The following is a 21659-nucleotide window of genomic DNA, read 5'->3' on the forward strand; positions in this document are numbered from 1 at the left end:
ATTAGTTGTACACTTCCTAGAAATAATAATCAGTTGAAGGTAAATTGCACAATCTAAATTGTACAAGGTATCTAATATTACAATTCTGTGCTCTTTTGCATCCCTTCTACCTATAGTCCGAGGAGATAGGAGAGGTGCTAAAATGAATATTTTTCATCAGCATTCACACAGGAAAAGGACAATGTTGTCGAGGAGAATACTGAGATACAGGCTACTAGACTAGAAGGGCTTGAGGTTCATAAGGAGGAGGTGTTAGCAATTCTGGAAAGTGTAAAAATAGATAGGTCCCCTGGGCCGGATGGGATTTATCCTAGAATTCTCTGGGAAGCTAGGGAGGAGATTGCTGAGCCTTTGACTTTGATCTATAAGTCATCTTTGTCTACAGGAATAGTGCCAGAAGACTGGAGGATAGCAAATGTTGTCCCCTTGTTCAAGAAGAGGAGTAGAGACAACCCCGGTAACTATAGACCAGTGAGCCTTACTTCTGTTGTGGGCAAAGTCTTGGAAAGGATTATAAGAGATAGGATTTATAATCACCTAGAAAGGAATAATTTGATTAGGGATAGTCAACACTGTTTTGTGAAGGGTAGGTCGTGCCTCACGAACCTTATTGAGTTCTTTGAGAAGGTGAACAAACAGGTGGACGAGGGTAAAGCAGTTGATGTGGTGTATATGGATTTCAGTAAAGCGTTTGATAAGGTTCCCCACGGTAGGCTATTGCAGAAAATACAGAGGCATGGGATTTAGGGTGATTTAGCAGTTTGGATCAGAAATTGGCTAGCTGGAAGAAGACAAAGGGTGGTGGTTGATGGGAAATGTTCAGACTGGAGTCCAGTTACTAGTGATGTACCACAAGGATCTGTTTTGGCGCCACTGCTGTTTGTCATTTTTATAAATGACCTGGAGGAGGGCGTAGAAGGATGGGTGAGTAAATTTGCAGATGACACTAAAGTCGGTGGAATTGTGGACAGGGTGGAAGGATGTTACAGGTTACAGAGGGACATAGATAAGCTGCAGAGCTGGGCTGAGAGGTGGCAAATGGAGATTAATGCAGAAAAAGGAATAACAGGAAGACAGAGTACTGGGCTAATGATAAGATTCTTGGTAGTGTGGATGAGCAGAGAGATCTCGGTGTCCATGTACATAGATCCCTGAAAGTTGCCACCCAGGTTGAGAGGGCTGTTAAGAAGGCATACGGTGTGTTAGCTTTTATTGGTAGAGGGATTGAGTTTCGGAGCCATGAGGTCATGTTGCAGCTGTACAAAACTCTGGTGTGGCTGCATTTGGAGTATTGCGTGCAATTCTGGCCGTCGCATTATAGGAAGGACGAGGAAGCATTGGAAAGGGTGCAGAGGAAATTTACCAGAATGTTGCCTGGTATGGAGGGAAGATCTTATGAGGAAACGCTGAGGGTCTTGAGGCTGTTTTTGTTAGAGAAGAAGAAGGTTAAGAGGTGACTTAATTGAGGCATACAAGATGATCAGAGGATTAGATAGGGTGGACAGTGAGAGCCTTTTTCCTTGGATGGTGATGTCTAGCACGAGGGGACATAGCTTTAAATTGAGGGGAGATAGATATAGGACAGATGTCAGAGGTCGGTTCTTTACTCAGAGAGTAGTAAGGGCGTGGAATGCCCTGCCTGCAACAGTAGTGGACTCGCCAACATTAAGGGCATTCAAATGATCATTGGATAGACATATGGACGATAAGGGAATAGTGTAGATGGGCTTTAGAGTGGTTTCACAGGTCGGCGCAACATCGAGGGCCGAAGGGCCTGTACTTCGCTGTAATGTTCTATGTTTTATATTCTATATCCCCACCACTCGCTGCCTTGCCTTTTGCCACTTAGGCCCCACTTTCTTGAATTTCCTCCACATCTATATTTTGCTCTCGTCCTTTGAGACCCTTTTTAAAATATACCTCTTTTACCAAGTTTTGGTCACCCCTCTAAATAGCACTTCCCTGGGCTTGGGAGTCGATTTTAGATTTTCTGTCAGAAGAATGGTTCAACAGGTTATTCAAGGTAACGGTTCTATATATAAATGCAAGATGTTGTAAATCAGCTCTACCAAATCATTTGATATGTTTGTTTTCTTTGGATTACTTTGAATGTTATCCATTTTGTTCAAGGTGCATTTGAACTATTGTCACTTAAACATTTATAGAAGTATGAATAAGACACGTTCCTCAAGAGCCATGTTTTACAGCAAGTTAATCAGCATGAGTCAACATGATTTTGTGAAAGTGAAATTGTGTTTAATCAATTTATTAGAGCTTTTTGAAGGTGTGACATGTACTTTGGATGGAGGGGAAACTGTAGACATAGGGAAGAATTCTCCTAACCAGTCCCCGCTGGGTTCAGTGGTGGGTAGTGGTGAATCTGGCGGGAGCAAAAAGTCGGAAAATCGCCAACATAAAACCCTTTGCAAACCTCTTGTTGGCAGGTCGTTCTTCCCGCTGGCAGTTGCCACAAATGTTATTTGCGTTAATTTGCATCTCATCAGTTGGCCGCTGGCATCCTGTCAGGCCTTTCAATCTTGCATCACGCCAATGGGAAATCAAGGCAGATTTGCTAATGAGTGGTGTGAACAAGACAGTTAGCCCGTCAAAGACTTTGGAGGTGAGTGCAAAATAGCGTTGTGCTGCTCCTGATGCCCTGTTCACCAGGTCAGATAGGTTCCTGCTCTCCATCTCCATGACAAACTGGTCTTCTTGGACAGCACCGTGCTTCTGGACCCATGGACCCTCCTGTGTCACCGGGTCAGTACTGTGCCCAGGGTTGGGGAGTGCAGGAGTCTCCTTGTCCCTGGTGTCACAGCATCTCATTCTATCTTGGAATTGAGTAGACTGTTTAAAGCATAACCATTTAAAAAATATGCCATTTCTAACACCTCCCTAAAAGTTGGAGACCAACAGTCTATCCACTACCAACATTGATGTTTGAGGCTTTTTTTTTTACAGGTGTGAATATCTTGTACCAGGTTTCTAGTAAAACCACCTGGGCTCCCTCTGGCAACTTTTAACAGCTAAGCAGTTGTCGGGCATAATCCAGAACAGGTCATGACTGCCTTCAAGATTCCTTTTTACCTAAAATTAAAGACCCAGTCCCAAACATAATAATTTTATAAAACAGTGATGGACAACCTAGACTAGTGACTGGGCCGCATGCGTGGCCCTCTTTAATCTCAGTGGACCGCAAGATTGAAATCTGGTATGTTTGCTAACTATAACCCTTGAATAAGATTGAATAGATTTAATACACATCGAATATTTCATAAGTTATGGAAAATGCTTAATCATTCATATATTACTAAAAGTGCCATCAAATGGCAAAAACAAAATAAATATTTACACTTGATCGGACGCAGAGGATGCACATGGTTCTCACAGTCAATGTTGTGAGCAATCAGCATGCGCTTCACATCGCTTGCCCTTGCTTTATGTGCAAATCACTTCAGTCATACAGGTAGGAAAAAAGTTACGTGGATGGAAACTAGCGGATGTGGTAACTCCACACTTGGTGACAGTGAACAAAATGTCTCGTGAGCTGCATGTGGCCCCCCAGGCCGCAGGTTGCTAACCATCGTTACAAAACCTTGCCTTTGCAGCATTGTTTAAACCACTAATGAATAGGTCAAACTAAATGCATTTCGGGTCATTACTGTCGTATAATTTGCCTTCAATGTTTTCAGCCAAGAATCTATTCCTGTTTCTCCTGTTCTTATTTAAGGTTTTCTGAAATAATCAAACTTATGAAGGGTATGATCCATCTTTTGTGTACATGAGGTTAGTTCCTATTTACATAAAAGTCTTCGTAAAAGAGTTGCAGAATGCAACTTCTCTGATTGAACCATTCATGAAATTCCCTCTCTCTGACTACAAATCCCTTGTTTCTGACTTGAATGGAAAAGCGGCTTGCTTTTTTTAGAAAAAGGAGCAATAAATCATTTTCTTCTGTTGAACTCGAGGAAAACTACAGGAAATGGCCGTAAGAGAATCCCTAGAGAATTGTTTAGCTTCTCTATAGCTGGAAGCCACATGGCAACAGCTCTTTGGCTTCAAAAAAGACTTCTGTTAGTTATTTATGGCAAAAAGTTAATGGAAAAATAACGGAGCGGAAGAACTGTTTGGAGTAGAGAATAAAGTACCAAATGATTCGATGGGGTGAAGTTGGGTCAAGCAGTGTCTGTTTTCCATGTGCTACATGGCCCCCTGAGTCCACAAAATGACGGGCAAGAAATCTGCTGACACTGCTGATTGACGGGCATTGCCACCATGTCGGGTGAAGTAAAACAAAGAGGCAATCTATACCCACGAATGAAGCAGACATTGGATCGTTTGCATATGCAAATCGAGGCTTAATGCCACTTCAGGTTTTGTTGGAATGTTGGCTTTCCTCGAGGGAATCCAGCGAAAACTAACCCAAAGGAGAAGTTATTTGGCACAATCAGCAGCCCAAATGCCATCTGGCCCAAGATTCAGGCCGTAGTGACCCCCGTGTCCTGGCTCCCAGCCACTTGATGGTCTGATGCCACAATGTCTCACAACCTCTACGGACCCTACCCCTCTCCTCTCTGAGCTGTTGCCTTTTTTACCTACTATAAATAAGGCAATCAATAAGGTTGCCCTTCTTTCTTTGGATATCGATATTATATTGCTCAGAGTCGCCAGGTATCAAACGATACCACCACAAGGTTCAACCGGATATCGATCAAAGAGCCAAATACCAGTTAGTTTGTTCAAGATCAAGGGTACTTTATTTACACACACAATTAATCATGCAACATAAACACTACTAGTTAAACTACACATCAACTATGACAACCTGTACTTAACTTCAGGCACCCGGCTTAGGTCAGAGGAACAGTGGCCGTTGCTCGGATCTGGATCTATCGGGTCTGGAGAAGTAACTGCTGTTCAGCTAGGCTCATCCGTCTGGTAGCGGGTGTTGAACTTGAACTTGCTTCTGGTGGTGCTGCAATTGGAGGTAGATGTTGCCGGAGCGCCAGGTCCAAGAGAGGCCGAACACATGGTGGACTCTCTCTTTAGCCTTGGGGGTTTTAACGCTCTTTTGGCTGGTCCTTCAGTTTGGACCCCACTAATTGGGTAATTCTTGATCACTGTGTTCGATTCGAACCAATAAAGGGGCGGGTGCCTTGATGGCTGGGCGTGTCCTGTTGTTTACGCTTCCCGAGTACAGGGAGTGGCGCCGAAATGTCTGGGACTGTAGCGGCCGCTCAAGTATCAGTCTTTTGTCTGGCGGAGATGGGCCATCAAAATGCTCATCTGGTGGGGGTTTCGATATCGTCTGGAGTCCTCGCTCACAAATATACATTCAGGCTCTGAGCCTCCCTGAACCATGCATTGTCCATTTTTCCCGTTATGCTTTGTCACCTTCCCTGTTCCTTATTGTAAATTGCCATCCCAGATGGCTACAGAGCATAACTCCAATAATTACCTCTTCAGTCTAATGACGCCTGAGGCCAAGTTTTCCAGTCTTCTCAAGCACACCATTTGTGCACTGGTTAATTATGCTGTGTGGGAATGTTTTCCCAAATGTTTTCCTTTGACATTGTTTCCATTTAGCAGCAAAATGAGGGAACTGCTGAGGTTTGTAGAACCAAACTGTTAGTTGCTTACAAAATTAATATGAGCTACAAAATAGAAAATTTGTTTTTGGAAACCTGCCGTCAAAAAAGCTTTTACCAGGACATAATTTTTATTAGTGCGGAATATTGCATGATTAGTCCGTTATCTTGTGATTTTGAGGTGAAGCTACTACTCGTATCATAGAATCATAGAATTTACAGTGCAGAAGGAGGCCATTCGGCCCATTGGGTCTGCACCAGCTCTTGGAAAGAGCACTCTACCCAAGGTTAACACCTCCACCCTATCCCCATAACCCAGTAACCCCACTCAACACTAAGGGCAATTTTGGACGCTAAGGGCAATTTATCATGGCCAATCCACCTAACCTGCACATCTTTGGACTGTGGGAGGAAACCGGAGCACCCGGAGGAAACCCACGCTCACACGGGGTGGATGTGCAGACTCCACACTCCCCTCTGTGTTTCCCGTTTCTTACTACTCCCCTCTGCCTGTTATCCGGGCAGCATGGTGGCATAGTGGTTAGCACAGTTGCTTCACAGCTCCAAATCTCAGGTTCGATTCCCGGCTTGGGTCACTGTCTGTGCAGAGTCTGCACGTTCTCCCCATGTCTGCGTGGGATTTCTCCGGGTGCTTCCGTTTCCTCCCACAAACCAAAGATGTGTGTGTTAGGTGGATTGACCATGCTAAATTGCCCTTCATGTCCAAAAAGGTGAAGTGGGGGTTACTGGGTTACGGGGATAGGGCAGATACGTGGGCTTGAGTAGGGTGCTCTTTGCAAGGGCCGGTGCAGACTCGATGGGCTGAATAGCCTCCTTCTGCACTGTAAATTCTATGATTCATGAAACTATCAGTGATTGTTGTAAAACCCATCTGGTTCACTGATGTCCTTCAGGGCAGGAAATTTGCTGTCCTTACCTGGTCTGGCCTACATGTGGCTCCAAACTCTCAGCGACATGGTTGACAGCCCTCTGAAATGGCTGAGTGAGGCATTAGTGATGGACAACAAATGCCACACCCACGTCCTATGAAAGAATAAAGAAAAAAAGTCACTGAAGTATTTCCTACAGTAAGGCCAAAAATATTAATAAAAAAAAAAAAATTCATTAATGATTGTCATCAACACTGGCGAGGTTCGTATTATTGCTTAGCCCAGATTGTCCTCGAGGATGGTTGCAGAATCCACAAAAGCAGCACACATTGACCAGGCAGGTAGAAAACCAGGATTATGGGCGCGATTCAATGGAAAAATTTCCAAGTTCATTTGTGGCGGACTTTTCAGGGAGGTTCCTGCCGGCTCTGCAGACGGGTTCCCATTGCTATACAATGACACTTTTAGGGGCCTGGGGAGTTTTTCACCGGTTTAGCCACACTTGTTTTTTTTTTAACAATGTGGAGCTGAACTGCAAGATCAGGCTGCCATTTTGAAAGGGTGCCCCGATCTCCAAGTGAGCTTGTGAGCCTCCCCCACCCATGGGAAACGTCACCCCCAACACACATGGGCACTACCCCACTTCCCCCCCAAATGTGGACACCCCACTAAGGGATCCATGGGGCCCCCCTCTTCAGGCCCCACCTTACAGTAACCCCCTTCTCCGCCCTCCAGAGGACCTTGCTTACCTGTCTGACATACCCCTGTCCACCCTTCTTTCATGGGCAAGGTCGCCCTCGGGCCCTGACCCTTGGCAGTGCCAGCCAGAAACCCTTGCACTGGCACCTGGGCAGTGCCCAAGCAAGCTTGGCAGTGTCACCCAGGCACCTTGGCAGTTCCAGCTTTTCAGGTGGTGGGCACGGGGGCATCCCTGACCACTCAGGGGCCTCCAATGGCCTGGGAGACTGCCCCCTCATTACTGGGGGCACTCCTATTCAGCGGATGTCACCTGGAATCTAATTTTCCTGCTACCGTGACCTCCTTGAGGGTTATAATAGTGGTGGTGAAATGTCTCCTTTAATTGCTGTCGTCTGCCGGTGCAGGTCCTCCATAAGTGCTGTTGTACAGAGTAGTGAGCAATTTGGAAGAAAGTATAGAAAAGTAATTTCCTGATATCCAAACCAAAAAATAATTATCAGTTCTGCAGTGAAGAGACTGGGACTGATATTCGTACAAGTGCCTATTGAACAGGCGGTGGATGGACTGTTGAGAGGATCAGTCACTTGTTCAGGTTCGTACCCCATTTGAACAAGACTTGATGGACAGCTCTCTGGTGGAGGGAGGCGGGAGTTGAGCAGGAGAATCTGCGGAATAGAGCTAGAGGTCAAAATTTGAGGTTAGAGCGAGAGCAGGATGTGGAGTCATTGAGTGAGCGAGAGTGTCTCCCAGCAGTTCCTTTCAGGACAAAGTTAGGTGAATTGCGTCCAGAGAATGTAGACTGCACATTCTTCAAAATAGAGTTGGACTCATACGACCTGTGTTAGACCCCGATTTTAATCAAGCTTTTGCTTGTTTTGGAAGTGTGGGTTTGCCAATTTAAGGCCCATTATTAAGTGGGGGAAAAAACATCATAACAGCTTGGGAAGTGTATAGTAGTTCCCTGTTGATTTCTCCATGGCAACACAGCCAACCAATCGGCTCCCGTTTCTCCTGCAGTATAAATGGTGGTGATTTGTTTGGAAATTGGTATTCTTGTGTTTGTCCTGATGAGTTTTGGATGAAAAGCTTCAGTAACATGTCTCTCTTTTCTGCAATATTCAAGTTCTTGACTACCAAGCGACTGTTTAAACATTTCCTCCAGTTTCTTTGAGCACTGGTTTATTAGTTATAAAAATGTTAGTGATGGAAAGATGGGCTGTTCAACTTGGAGTCAAGAATCATCAAATTGGGTAACAAAGCGTGTATTTGTTTCCATGGTGTGGGTAGGCGGTGCAGTGTGAGCATGGATATGTTGGGTAACCAGTGAAGGGAGTGTGGGGGAAGGGGACAGTGGAGTTTGACGGTCATGTGATAAAATCTCCGGGGAACATAGCCAACCAGTTTTGGCCATCCTGATTATTAGGTCGAAGAATTTTGAAAAACAGTTTAGTTTGCCAGCCACTCAGTTTGTCAACGATTGATTGAACCCATCTCTGTCTGTTTATCTGTCCAAGTCTGTGCTTGCCCCTGTAAGGCTTTAACAATCACAAGATATAAATAAGCGGATTTAAAAGATATCTGAAAGCAAATTATAACGAGCAATATTAATTGATGGCAGAGACAGGAAAAACTAATTGATAGCAGAGATCACAGAAGATACATTGTTGGTAGTTTTTTTGCATGGGGAAGAGAATTGTCTCTGTAATCCTTGCTAAATTCAGTATTAATAGAAATTGTAGGTAATTCCACGTTAGTTCTGTCTATTGAATTTGCAGACAAAATGGTCAACAAAACCTTGTATCAGAACGCAGTCTAAGATTGCAGTAGACTATGAAATTATGCTTGAATGTGTTCTTTTAGTTTCAAGGGAAGTTTGCAAAATGTGAGTCAAGGTTATTCCTGCACTGGGAAAAAGTTATATTTAGTTTTAATAAACCACATGGCAGATGGGGTTTTGCTTATTTTTCCTGTTTGCAATGTTGGCATGGTTTAGTTTTTGTTGACGTAATCATATTTTTCAGTGGTGCACGATACTTTGTGAATGAAGGATGGTGTAAACAAGCCGGATTTTTTTTCCAGAATTTGAATTGTAAATTGTTGGGCACAAAGTGCCAATATCCAGATATGCCTCTCCCAACAGCTACCGTTAAGAACCCCACTGAATGCTTCCAGCAGGTTTGAGAGTTTGTTTCTTCCTAGTGGATGGGATTCTGACTTGGAGAAACAAATACAGATATCTAAGTAAAACAGCAATATGGTAATTGTGAAAATTTGAAAGAATAGCAGAAAATGCTGGAAAATGCGCCCACCTGGCGACTGGAAATTCCCGCCTGAGTTCAACAGACCCATGGTTCCCTTCCATTGGCAATCTTGCAGCGGGCACGGCCGAAAATCCAGCCTAACGGGTCTGGATCTTTTATACGTTTTTGAAATTCCGTCCTCCCCGTGTCTGCGTGGGTTTCCTCCGGGTGCTCCAGTTTCCTCCCACAAGTCCTGAAAGACATGTTAAGTAATTTGGACATTCTGAATTCTCCCTCAGTGTACCCAAACAGGCGCCAGAGTGTGGCGACTCGGGAATTTTCACAGTAACTTCATTGTGGTGTTAATGTAAGCCTACTGTGACAACAATAAAGATTGTGATTGTAAAATTCACGCAACTTTTAACTGACTGAGGGCAAAGGATCGCACATTAAAGTTTCACATTTTAAAACTTTTACTTTAACAAACTAAAAGCAACATTGCATCAAAATTACTTACTTGGCAACTAATAAACTAAATGACAGATGTGATATTTCCTCTTAACTTAGCACAACATAAAACCCACAGCATTTATAACAGCACACTACCCGCAGAAGCTAGTCTTAAAGGCTCCAGATTCAACAGGGTATCTTCTCCTGGCCCCACAAGAGTGAATCTTCCTGTGCCCTGTTAAACCAAGTCCCCTTCACCCAATCTCAACATACTCGCATGGACTTCCGCCTGCAAGGCACTCCTTGGTGAGCCCTTGGCCTTTTACTGTCCACAAGCCTCATATCTTTGAACAGGGAATCCACCCTCACCAGCACTCTGTCATTTTCGTCTGCATAGCAACACCTGTTGTCTTCCCCAAATAGCAACACCTGTTGTGAGTCGTCTTCCCCAAGGCTCTGTCTGACTGAGTCTGAGAGTATTTTAAATACTTTTTTGGGGGGTGGGCATCGCTGGCGAGGCCAGCATTTAGTGCCCATCCTAATCATCCTTGTGAAGATGGTGGTGAGCTGCCTTCTTGAACATTTCAGTCCAAGTGGTGTAGGTACAATGCTGTTAGCGAGGGCGTTCCCGGATTTTACCCAGAGCCGACAATGAACAAATGATGACAGAATTCCAGATCAGGATGGTGAGTGGCTTGGAGAGAAATTTGAAGGTGGTTGTATTCCCATGTGTCATTGCCTTTGAGGTGGGTTTGGAAGGTTCTGCTGAAGGAGCCTCAGTGAATTGCTGCAATGCATCTTGTAGATGTTGCACATTGCTTGATACTGTGGGGGGAGTGAGCATTTAAGTTGGTGGATTGGATATAAATCAAATGTGCTGCTTTGTCCTGGAAGGTGTTGAGCTTCTTCAATGCTGCAGTCAAGTGGAGACTATTCCATCACACTCCTGACTTGTGCCTTGTAGACGGTGGACAGGCTTTGGGGAGTCCAGTGGTGAGTTACTTGCTGCAGGATGCCCAGTCTCTGACTTGCCATTGTAGCCACTGTATTTGTATGGCTAGTCTGGTTCAGTTTCGGGTTAATGGTAACCCCTCCAGCAGGTTAAATGTGGGGGATTGAACAATAGTAATGCCAGTGAATGGAAAAGGTAGATGGTTAGATTCTCTCTTGTTGGAGATGGTCATTGCCCAGCACTTGTGTGGTGTGAATGTAACTTGCCAAGCCTGGATATTGTCTAGGCCTTGCTGCATCTGGATGTGGACTGTATATGGTCTGCACACAGCAAGCCTAACTGCCTCTTTCGTGTCGAGATGTTAAAATTTACATCATACCTTCAATAAGTTGGGGCGGCATGTGGCGCAGTGGATAGCACTGGGACTGCGGCGCTGAGGACACAGGTTCGAATCCCGGCCCTGAGTCACTGTCCGTGTGGAGTTTGCACATTCTCCCCATGTCTGTGTGGGTGTCAACCCAATGATGTGCATGGTAGGTGGATTGGCCACACTAATTGCCCCTTAATTGGGGAAAAAAAAAAAATTGGGTACTCTAAATTTATTTAAAAAAAATACTTTCAATAAGTTTTGATTTGAGTCTCTGTAACAAACAGGTTTCATGGGTTTGTAGGAATTAAGATTTAGTCAGAAGTCTAGGGGGATAGCCCCTCTTCAAACTATTCCACTTTAACTTCAATGAAAAGAGACCGTTTAAAACTCCAGAGAGTTATCAAATAAGAGTGTCAAATAAAAAGCCTGTATCATTTTCTCATACAGAGAAATGAAAGTGCAGTTTACACGAAGTCATTTACTTGATGTGTTGGTTTTCATGCAGCACACTAATTGCTGAAATGTTTTTGGCATTCGTATGCTTCAGACTAAAAAGGTTTAGGTCAGAAATCTTTTAGGGAAGTGAAAGAATCCTGCGCAAAATATTGCAAAAAATCTCAACCTGTTAACCGTCACACCAAAGCCATCAGCTCAATGACATTGCATTTCCTTGCAGCCTACAGCACTTGTTCTGGGGAGGACAGTTTATTGTGCTTCGGGCCCTTATCTCAGTAAGCCTTCCTCCATCCTCTGAGGAGCTGCTGTGTTTCTGTTTGAACAGTTGAAACTAGTATTTTCTGAGTATTATCATGCAATGCTGGCTGGAGCAATTAAAGGCATTTATGGGATTCGCTATCTTCCCATTTACTATTTTCTTCATTTGGGAATAATGTTTATTAATTGTGATTTCATTGCATCAGTCCAGGAATTAGATTTACATGGATTGCTGAGCACATGAGAATCAAAATACCAATTCAAGAGGCTGATCCATTCTCTACTGAATGGAGTAAAACAGCACCACACAAATAATACCGATTAGAATGAGATCCTCTTAAAAATATGATCTGTTGTTTAAAACTGTTTAAGACATTTAAAAATGTCATTGTTTATTAAAGGCAGAAGGAATGCGTGTTGTCCATGAAATAAAGGGGATGTTCCGGGAGGAGGCTGTTGTCATTATATGAAGCCGGGTATGAGATTCCGTGACCCTGGCTTTGACTTGGAGAAGTGGGCATGGGACACATGAGTCTCAAAGCAAGCAACACGCTTCGGAGAGTCTAGGGAACTGGATTGGCTTAATTTGCATAATTTATCCTGGTGACCCGTTTGAACCTGGGTGAACCCATCACCTGACTGGCAGACAAGACTGGGAGTTCAGTAATGGCACTGGCCCCTAAGTGTTGGTAGCGGGGGATCGGGATGCAATGTCGGGGAGGGGGGGAGTGGGGGGCGAAACCTGGTGAAAGGGCACAGCTCTTTTCCCTCTCTTTCCACCACTTGGTGTACAGGGCAGAATTTCAAGTTTGTGGGTGAGAGGAAACGTAGAGGCATTGTGAACTGTGAGAGAGTTAGTGCAATACTTTAGACAGAAATGAGTTGATGGAATGAGCATAGAGCGGGAAGGTGAAATTTAATGCAGAGAAATGTGAGATGAGAAAAATGGAAAAGTGGGAAAGTTTAGAGGAGATGTGCGAGGCAAGCTTTTTAATAAAAAAAAAAAAAAAATTTTTTACAGTACCCAATTAATTTTTTCCAATTAAGGGGTAATTTAGCGTAGCCACTCCACCTATCCTGCACATCTTTGGGTTGTGGGGCGAAACCCACGCAAATATGGGGCGAATGTGCAAACACCACACGGACAGTGCCCATAGCCGGGATCGAACCTGGGACTTCGGTGTTGTGAGGCAGCAGTGCTAACCACTGTGCCACCGTGCTGCCAGAGGCAAGCTTTTTAAACAAAGGGTGGTGAGTGTCTAGAACGTGCTGCCGGGGGAGGTGGTGGAAGCAGTAACGATAGCGGCATTTAAGAGACATCTTGACGAATACATGAATAGGATGGGAATAGAGGGATGTGCACCCCGGAAGTGCAGAAGGTTTTAGTTTCGACAGGAATCATGATCAGCACATGCTTGGAGGTTCTTGTGCTGTACTGTTCTTTGGTAAGAAGAACACAAAGAGACGATATAAAATATAGGGTACAGTTCTAGAGGGGGAGGGATGTGGGTGTATATGTGAATAAGTCATTGAAGGTGGCAGAACATTTGAGATAATAAAGCTTATAGTATCCTGAGTTTTATTCATTGGGGCGTAGACTACAAGAGGGAGGTCATGTTGAACTTGTATAAGGCACTAGTTCGGTTGCAGCTGGAGTATTGCGTCCAGTTCTGGACACCACATTTCAGGAAGGATGTGAAGACATCGGAGAGAGTGCTGAAAAGATGCATGATAATGGTTGCAGGGATGAGGAGCTTTGGTTATGATGATGTGGAAAGGATGTTTCCTCCTATGGGAAAATTTAGTAATAGGGGCCACTGTTGAAAAATGAGGGGTCACCCACTTAGGACAGGTGAGAATTTTTTTCCTCTGACAGGGTTGAGTCTTTGGAACTCGCCTCCTCAAAAGGTGGTGGAAGCAGAATCCGAATATTTTCAAGACCGAGATTGATCAGAAAGGGGGTTACAGTTTATCGGGGGTAGGCATGAATATGGAGTTGAGGTTACAATCAAGAGGCGGCTGGATATAGCACTTGGGGCGAATGGGATCAAAGGTTATGGGGAGAAGGCAGGATTCAGCTATTGAGTTGGATGATCAGCCATGACTGTGATAAATGACGGAGCAGACTCGAAGGGCCAAAAGGCCTCCTCCTCCTATCTTCTATGTAACTATGTAATCCGATCACTCATGATCTTAGAATAGAACCATAGAATCCCAACAGTGCAGAAGGAGGCCATTCGGCCCATCGAGCCTGCACCGACCCTCCGAAAGAACATCCTACCTAGGCCCACCCTCCCCCGCCCTATCCCCGTAACCCTAGTTAACCTGCACATCTTTGTTTAGCAGAGCTGGCTTAAGGGGCTGAGTGGCCTACTACTCTTAATTCGTCTATTTGTTTGTATGATAATTTGGACTGTTTTCCTTGGGGAAAAGAAGGCTGAGAGGAGATTTGATAGAGGTATTTAAAATCATGAGAGGTCTGGACAGAATAGACAGGAATAAACTGTACCCACTCATGAAAGGATCAAGGGCGAGAGGACACAAATTCAAAGTAATTGGCAAAAGAAACTTGAGGAAAATCTTTTTTCCTGCAGCGAGTGGTTAAGATGTGGAATTCTCTGTCTGAGAGTGTGGTGGAGGGAAGCTCAATTGAAACATTGCAAAGAGAATTAGACTGCTATCTGAAAAGGAAGAATGGGTTACAGGGGGAAGGTGGGTGAATGACACTGAGTGAATGAAATGAAAATCGCTTATTGTCACAAGTAGGCTTCAAATGAAGTTACTGTGAAGAAAAGCTCCTAGTCGCCACATTCCGGCGCCTGTTCAGGGAGGCTGGTACGGGAATTGAACCGTGCTGCTGGCCTTCCTTGGTCTGCTTTCAAAGCCAGCGATTTAGCCCTGTGCTAAACCAGCCTCTGGTTTAAATTCTTCATTCGGAGAGCTGGAGCATCCACGATGGGCCGAATGGTCTCCTGCACTAACAATTCTGCGATTCTCTGAGTTTAAGATTATTATCTTTAAAGTTAGTTGAGGGGACCAACTGGCCTCGTTTTTATTGTCTTGGACCACCCGGTGTGCAAGTTAAATTCCAAGACTGGGTGGGTGAGATCATAACTGAACTGTAAGGCATTTGGTTCATCCTCTGTTTCCAGTCTGGCGCAGAAATGCACCTGGAATCCTTAAAGGGTTAACGGAGGTTGTGCTGATGGTTTCCCTTAAGACATCTCTGGTCTTCCCACGGCTGAATGTTCTTATTTTTCGATACTGTGCTCTCTGGAGGCTGTGGTGACAACATTTTTATAAACACTGTGGTATTTGGCTGATGTACCATCATTTCTCTTGGGATATGTGGGTGGGAAATTGCAGTGTATTAGCCAAATACAATCTTTCTGTTTCCAAGGAGTGGAGCTCTAACTCATGAGCCAGTGTATTATCCGTGACTCCACTGCAAAATTCTGTATGGTTCAATGCAGAAAGAGCTGAAATATTTGGAAATAAATTGTGATTATTTCTATTAAAACTCAGTTGCCTTAAACATTCACTCCCTCCTTCACCAGTGTATTGTGGTGGCAGTGTACACCAGTCATGTGATGCTTTGGTGCATTGCTTTCATGCATCTTTGATACCATTCCACAAATTTATGATTCTATTACCTAGAAGGACAAGGGCAACAGCCACATGGGAGCGGCACCGCCTCCAGTTCCCCTCCAAGTCACCCATCATTCTGACCTGGGAGCATATCGCTGCTTCATAATCGTTGCTTCGTGAAAACCTGGACCTTTCTACCTAACAACATTGACAGAGTACTTTCACTGCATCGTTCAAGGAGGTGTCTTGACCTTCTCGAGGGCAATTGGGGATGGGCACAAAAATTCTGACCTTGCCAGCGATGCTCGGATCCCATGAATGTTTCATAAAACTTAAAAGAAAAATGAAACTAAACTTCTGGAGGGAGAAAAAAGGTTGCTGCGGTTTTCAAAATAGAAACTCACTTGGAAAAGAACCCTGTTCATCGAGTAAACAGCAGAAGTAAATAGCACACCACAGGAGGGCACTAAAGGGTGTTCACACATACAAACAGATTTTGTTCCGAGTACTCAGAATTGTGTCCCAGTAAGAAAAATACATTTTCGAGAAGTGCAGTTTAGCCATCAGTTGAGTTGTAGAATACTTAGAAGGAGAATTTCTGTGGCACTCTTTCAATCTCCTGTTATAACTTTGGCAGAGGATCATGGCAATTGTAGCAAAATGGTTTAAACAGCTGATTTTTGCTTTTGATGTTGTGCCTCTGGGGGGATCCACTGAAGTTAAGATAATGGAATGGGAGAATTTCTGTAATGGAAAGGATAGAGTCAGGACAGTAATTATCTCCAGCCACAAAATTGTCCAAAACAGCCAGTCAAATATTAGGAAGCCTTTTCTCTTTTATTTATTTATTTATATATATATATATATATATATATATATATATAATATATTAGATATATATATATTGACAATGGTGAATGAAGTTGGGTGGGAGAACGTTCATCTGGTGTATAACTGCAGCAGTTGAAGGCTCTGTTCTGGGCTGTAAGTCTCATGCTATTCTATGTAATTCTTGGAATTTTTAGTCATGTTGGAAAGTTTATGTCCACTCGACAGGGTCTCAGTTTAACAGAAAGATGAGAACTTCTCAGTACTCCACTGGGTTTCCGCAACCCGTTTCAAACTGGTTTCGGTTGTGTTCTATGTTCAGTCTGTTCACCAAGGCACTAGGGTTAATTTTCAACTTTAGAGGAAGCACAGAACTGGCAACATGCCATTGGCACGCCCATTATGGGCCCCACCTAACTTTCTATCAACTTGCCAATTTTCTATCGCTGCCAGAGTTTAGAATGATCCACAGTGAGTGAAAGGCCATCCAGCTGTTCCCTATTATCAGCTGTGGCTCCGTGGCAGCACTCTCATCTCTGATTCAGAAAGTTGTGGGTATCAGTTCCACTCCAAGCACACAACTCCAGGTTGTAAACCCAGTGGAGTACTGAGAGGGAGTCGATTTTCTGTTAAACAGACCCTGTCGAGTGGACGTAAAGAATCTCATGGTACTATTTTTAAGACGATCATACGAACAGGAGTAGGCCATTCAGCCCCTCCTGCCATTCAATGAGATCATGGCTGATCTGTGGCCTAACTCCAAATACCCACCTTTGGTCCATATTCCTTAAAGCCTTTGCTAATAAAAATCTATCTTTTGTGAGGGCCACGAAGAATTCAGCAGGAGTTTTAAGGATACAATGGAAGAACATTTATTTACAATAACATATATATATATAACAGCAGCAGCAACTTCCCTTGCTGCACACCTTCCTGCTGGTTCCTAAACTGGCCAACTTTATTTATACTAGGAGTTTACGAATGGTTTCGCCGCCCCCCTCATTGGGGAAGCTCATGCTCCCACAGGATTGTGGGATTGTCATTAGTCCCCAGCCAATGGTAAGTAGGCAGGTTATAACACTATCCATCTCAGATTTAAAACTAACAATTGTTCTAGCTTCAACTGCTGTTTTTTGGAGAGAGTTCCACACTTTGCATGAAGAAGTCGTTCCTAATATCTCTCCTGAACGGTGTGGCCCTAATGTTTAGACTATGCCCCCCTCAGGGAAGTTCCCCTCATGTCCTGGCCAATATTTTATTCAATCAACACAGATTATCTCCTCATTATCTTGTGGCTATTTGTGGGATCTTGCTGTGCACACATTGCCTGCCATCTTTCTTTCATTAGAACATTGGCTATATGGCCCAAGTATTCATTATAAAGTATTTTGGGATGACCTGGGGGCATTAAAGGCAAAGCATGAATCACAGGGCTGAATTTTGCAGCCCTTCCCATCAGTGGGGTCCTCGGGAGAGGGGGGGGGGAAGCCTAGCTGATGTCTTTTATGCTTTTTTAAATTGGTTGTTAAATTGCCACCCATCCAATGCCACATGCTGCCCACCAGCTCCAACCTCCATGGCTGTCATCCTCAAGAGGTAGAGAAATGTAATTTGAGTCTGGGCATTCCAGTGGGCTGGGCATGAGCCTCAGCAGTTTGCAGCTTCGACCGACCCTGAGCTAAAATGAGGGACGGGATTCTCCGTTGGCCGATGTTGAAATCGGAAAAAGCGATTCGGTGGAGAATAGGTTCCGACGCCATAATCACGGTAGGAACCGATTTGATACCAAATCGTAAGCCTTCATCACCTCGGCAGCGGTGCCAATGCGTACCGCAACGCAAGTACAATAACCACCGTTTGCATGTCATTAGCATTCCCTACCTGGTATTCTCCGGGGCCTCCGCGATTTCCCGCCTCCAATGTGCCAGGTTCCCGACGGCGCAGTTAATTTCTGCTTTTAAAAATCGTGAAACCGACGTGGTGGCTGCCGAGGGAGAGAGAGCGGGTATGGAAGGTGTCCAACATCACAGTTTACTGACAGTTGTGCTGCTGAACAGGAGGCTTTTGCCAGGGCTGGGGGGGCAGTAGTTGGGGGGTGGCCAGGAGGTGGGCTGTGAGGTTGAGGTGGATAGGCATGGAATACCTTTGTCGCAGCCGGCAAGGCAGCCATGCGGCATCGCACGTTGCTCGCAGCCCACTGTGACCTTAGGGCCATGGATCATATGGGTGTCCCCCCAGGGCACCCCCTTCAGGTGCCCTCTGGCCCCAGCCGACCCATCAGCTGTATGGGCACGCTCCAACACAACCAATGCCATCTTGTTGGCCGCAATGAGTGTGTGTGGGGATTATAATGTGTATATGCGGCTGCAGCTTGTCAGCTTCGCAGGTGTCATTCACTGATCCGGCGAATCCCACACCGTTTTTCATTGGAATAGATGGTGTTCCATGTGGCACCGGTGACTAGCTCCTTAATAGTAGCGGAATTGGCCCAGGTGTGGCCAGAGTTTTTCTGACTTTCACAAATTCTGCATTGGTGTCAACACTTCAGAAACAGAGAAACCCGCCCCGGGACTTTTAACTTTTCAGCCATCAATGGAGGTGAATGAGAGAAGAAAGTGCAAAGTCGTGCAAGACACTGAATGGAATACAGGGAAAACCATTGGGATGGGAGGCTTACAGGTAGAGGAGGGTCACAGGCACAATGTTTAGGGGGTGGTTGAGTAGCTACAGAAGAATTGAGTGTTCAGGGGAGAGAAAAGAGTAGCAATTTGAAAGGACACATACAAGAGTTTTGAGGACAGGTTTTATTTAATAATAATATTAAGGGTGAGTGAAGGAGTGAGTGGGCTGAAAGAAAACATGAGGTTGTGGTCGGAAGTCTTGTATTATGCTGCTTCGGATAACACAGGCTGCTATTTGATGCAGTCTTAACTAAAGGATACTCCAGACTCTGAAATGAGTTCAACGTGTTTACTGAACTATTAACACAGTTCTCAAATGAGTTCGACTCTCTGCTAATCTAACTGTAGTAATTCAGTCTAACTGTACCAGCTTGCTCTAAGCCACGTGCTGGGGTGTGATGCTGCTGATCAACCCTGTCGAACTTTCGAGATGTCTGTCTGTGGAAAGAGACAGGGTGTGAGTGCCTCATCCCTTTTATAGTGTTTGTGTCATGCCCCCTTGTGGTGATGCCACCTCTGAGTGTCCTGACTGCCCATTGGTTGTGTCCTATTCTGAGTGTTCATTGGTTGCATGTTTGCATATCATGACAGGAAATACCTTGTGCAGAATGACACTTCCTGCATGTTTTTACATTTAATTTAGTTATTCAAACAGCAGAAGACATGTGACATGTAAGACTGCTTTTAGCTACAAGTCCCTGAATTCAAATGATTGGATAATTTGATTGATTTAGCACCATAAATCTCCTGTGCAGTTCTAATTTGATTACTTAATTTGAATTACTGGATCATTCAGACTTTGTGGCAATTTAATTGACAGCAATAGACTAAAATCTTAAACTACAAAGTTGTCTTCCAGGACTATCCTGACTCTGTGTACTCTCTTCTCCCTTCCTCTCTCTCAAGCATGGAGAGCAATGGTCTCATGACATATAGCTTGATAAATTTGAATTTAAAGGTTCTTACACAAGATAATGGCAAGATGTTGCTTGTGGAGTTGTACTCCTGCATTAATCTACACCTTCATTGGGCAATGGAGAATAAGTTAATGCTGAAATGGAAAGTGCAGTAGAGGAGAGGAAAGGCCCTCATTTAGGTGAAGATTTCCTTAATTCATTGGCAATGCAACAACAACTTTTTATGTAGCCTCTTTAACATAGTAAAACAGCCCAAGGCTCTTCATGGGGAATTACTCACCTAGAATTTGACACCGAGGTACACAAGAGATATTAGAGTCTATGATCAACAGCTAGGTTTTCAAAAGTGTCTTAAAGGCAGAAAGAGAGACAAGGTGAGGTTTAAGGGAGGGATTTCCAGAGTTATGGGTCTTAGTAGCTGAAAAAAGGCTGCCAGTGTTGAAGTGATTAAAATTGGGGATGTTCAAGGGACCAGAATTGGAGGAGCACAGATATTTCCAAGTATTGTCAGGCTAGAGAAGATTGCGGAGCTAGAAGAGGCAAGGCCATTTGAAAACGAGGTTGAGAATTTTAAAATCGAGGTGTTACTTAACTGAGAGTCACAGTATGTCAGTGAGCACATGAGTAATGGGTGAACTGGATTTGGTGTGAGTGAGCTAATTGGGTGCCAGCGAGAGTGGAAGATGGGAGGCTGGCTAGAAATGCTTTGGAATGAAGTGCAGAGGTAATAGAGGCATGGATTAGAGTTTCAGCAGCAGATGAACTGAGGCAGACATGGAATGCACCGATGTTGAGGTGTGACTAGGCGGTCTGAGAGATGTAATTTGGAAGGGCGGCACGGTGTGGCAGTGGTTAGCACTGCTGCCTATGGAGCTGAGGACCCGGGTTCGATTCCTGCCCCAGGTCACTGTCTGTGTGGAGTTTGCACATTCTCCCTGTTTCTGCGTGGGTTTCACCCCCAAACTCAAAGATGTGTAGGTTAGGTGGATTGGCCTCGCTAAATTACCCCTTAAAAAATCTAGGGTAGTCTAAATTGTTTTTTTAAAAAGATGAAATTTGAGACATGGTTGGAAGCTCTTGGGATCCTTTATGACCAGTTGTGAACAGTCTGGTTCAGCCACAGATGTACCAGGAGGAGGGATGGATTTTGTGGGATGAGAAGTGGGCTGAGAGTTCACTCCGGCGAGGAGTGGCGTGAACTACTCCGGTGTCGGGCCGCCCGGAAGGTGCGGAATCCTCCGGCGATTCTCTGGCCCGGCGGGGTGAATCCCACCCGTGGAATCTGAATGAATTCTCTTCAGATTTCCCATTATTTAATTAAAGAAATTTCTGCTCATCCAATGCTGGATGTCTGGCAAGGTGGAAGTGAGGAGAGCTGGATGTCACCAGCATGCATGTAGCATATGAATTTGTGATTTTGGATTTATGTTGCCAAGAGGGGGAGGTGGTCCTTGAGGGAATGCCAGAGGTAACAGTGCCAGAAAGAAGAGAAGCCATTGCAGGGGATTCCTTGGCTGTGATTCGATAGATAAGAACAGAACCAGGTGAGACCAGGCCCACCCAGCTGTCTGGTGTTGGGGAGGAGTTGTGGTCAGCAATGACAAAGAGCGGTTGGGAAGGACAAGGTGGGACAGATTACATTTGCCAGTCACTTGGGGTTGCCACTTGTGACCTTGATCAGGGTCTCACTGGTGCTATGACAGAGGCAGAAACCTAATTGGAGGGATCAAAGGTGGGCATGG

General features: G+C 44.6%; 1 protein-coding gene across 8 annotated transcripts in view; it reads left to right on the top strand.

Annotated features, from left to right (window-relative positions):
* LOC140394014 (inactive rhomboid protein 1-like) overlaps nt 1–21659 on the top strand; it is a 561145-nt gene that overhangs the window by 293248 nt on the left and 246238 nt on the right. The window contains exon 1 of one of the 8 annotated variants that reach the window (XM_072480775.1): nt 10439–10553. The exons of 6 other annotated variants lie outside the window; for them this stretch is intronic. In XM_072480775.1, coding sequence (XP_072336876.1) covers nt 10527–10553 — 27 coding nt within the window. In that variant the 5' untranslated portion in view covers nt 10439–10526. Of the gene's footprint in view, nt 1–10438; nt 10554–21659 lie in introns of those variants that run through there. One more of the 8 variants, XM_072480783.1, reaches the window with a different exon arrangement.

The sequence above is a fragment of the Scyliorhinus torazame genome, chromosome 17 (assembly GCF_047496885.1).
Source record: "Scyliorhinus torazame isolate Kashiwa2021f chromosome 17, sScyTor2.1, whole genome shotgun sequence".
Taxonomy (NCBI): domain Eukaryota; kingdom Metazoa; phylum Chordata; class Chondrichthyes; order Carcharhiniformes; family Scyliorhinidae; genus Scyliorhinus; species Scyliorhinus torazame.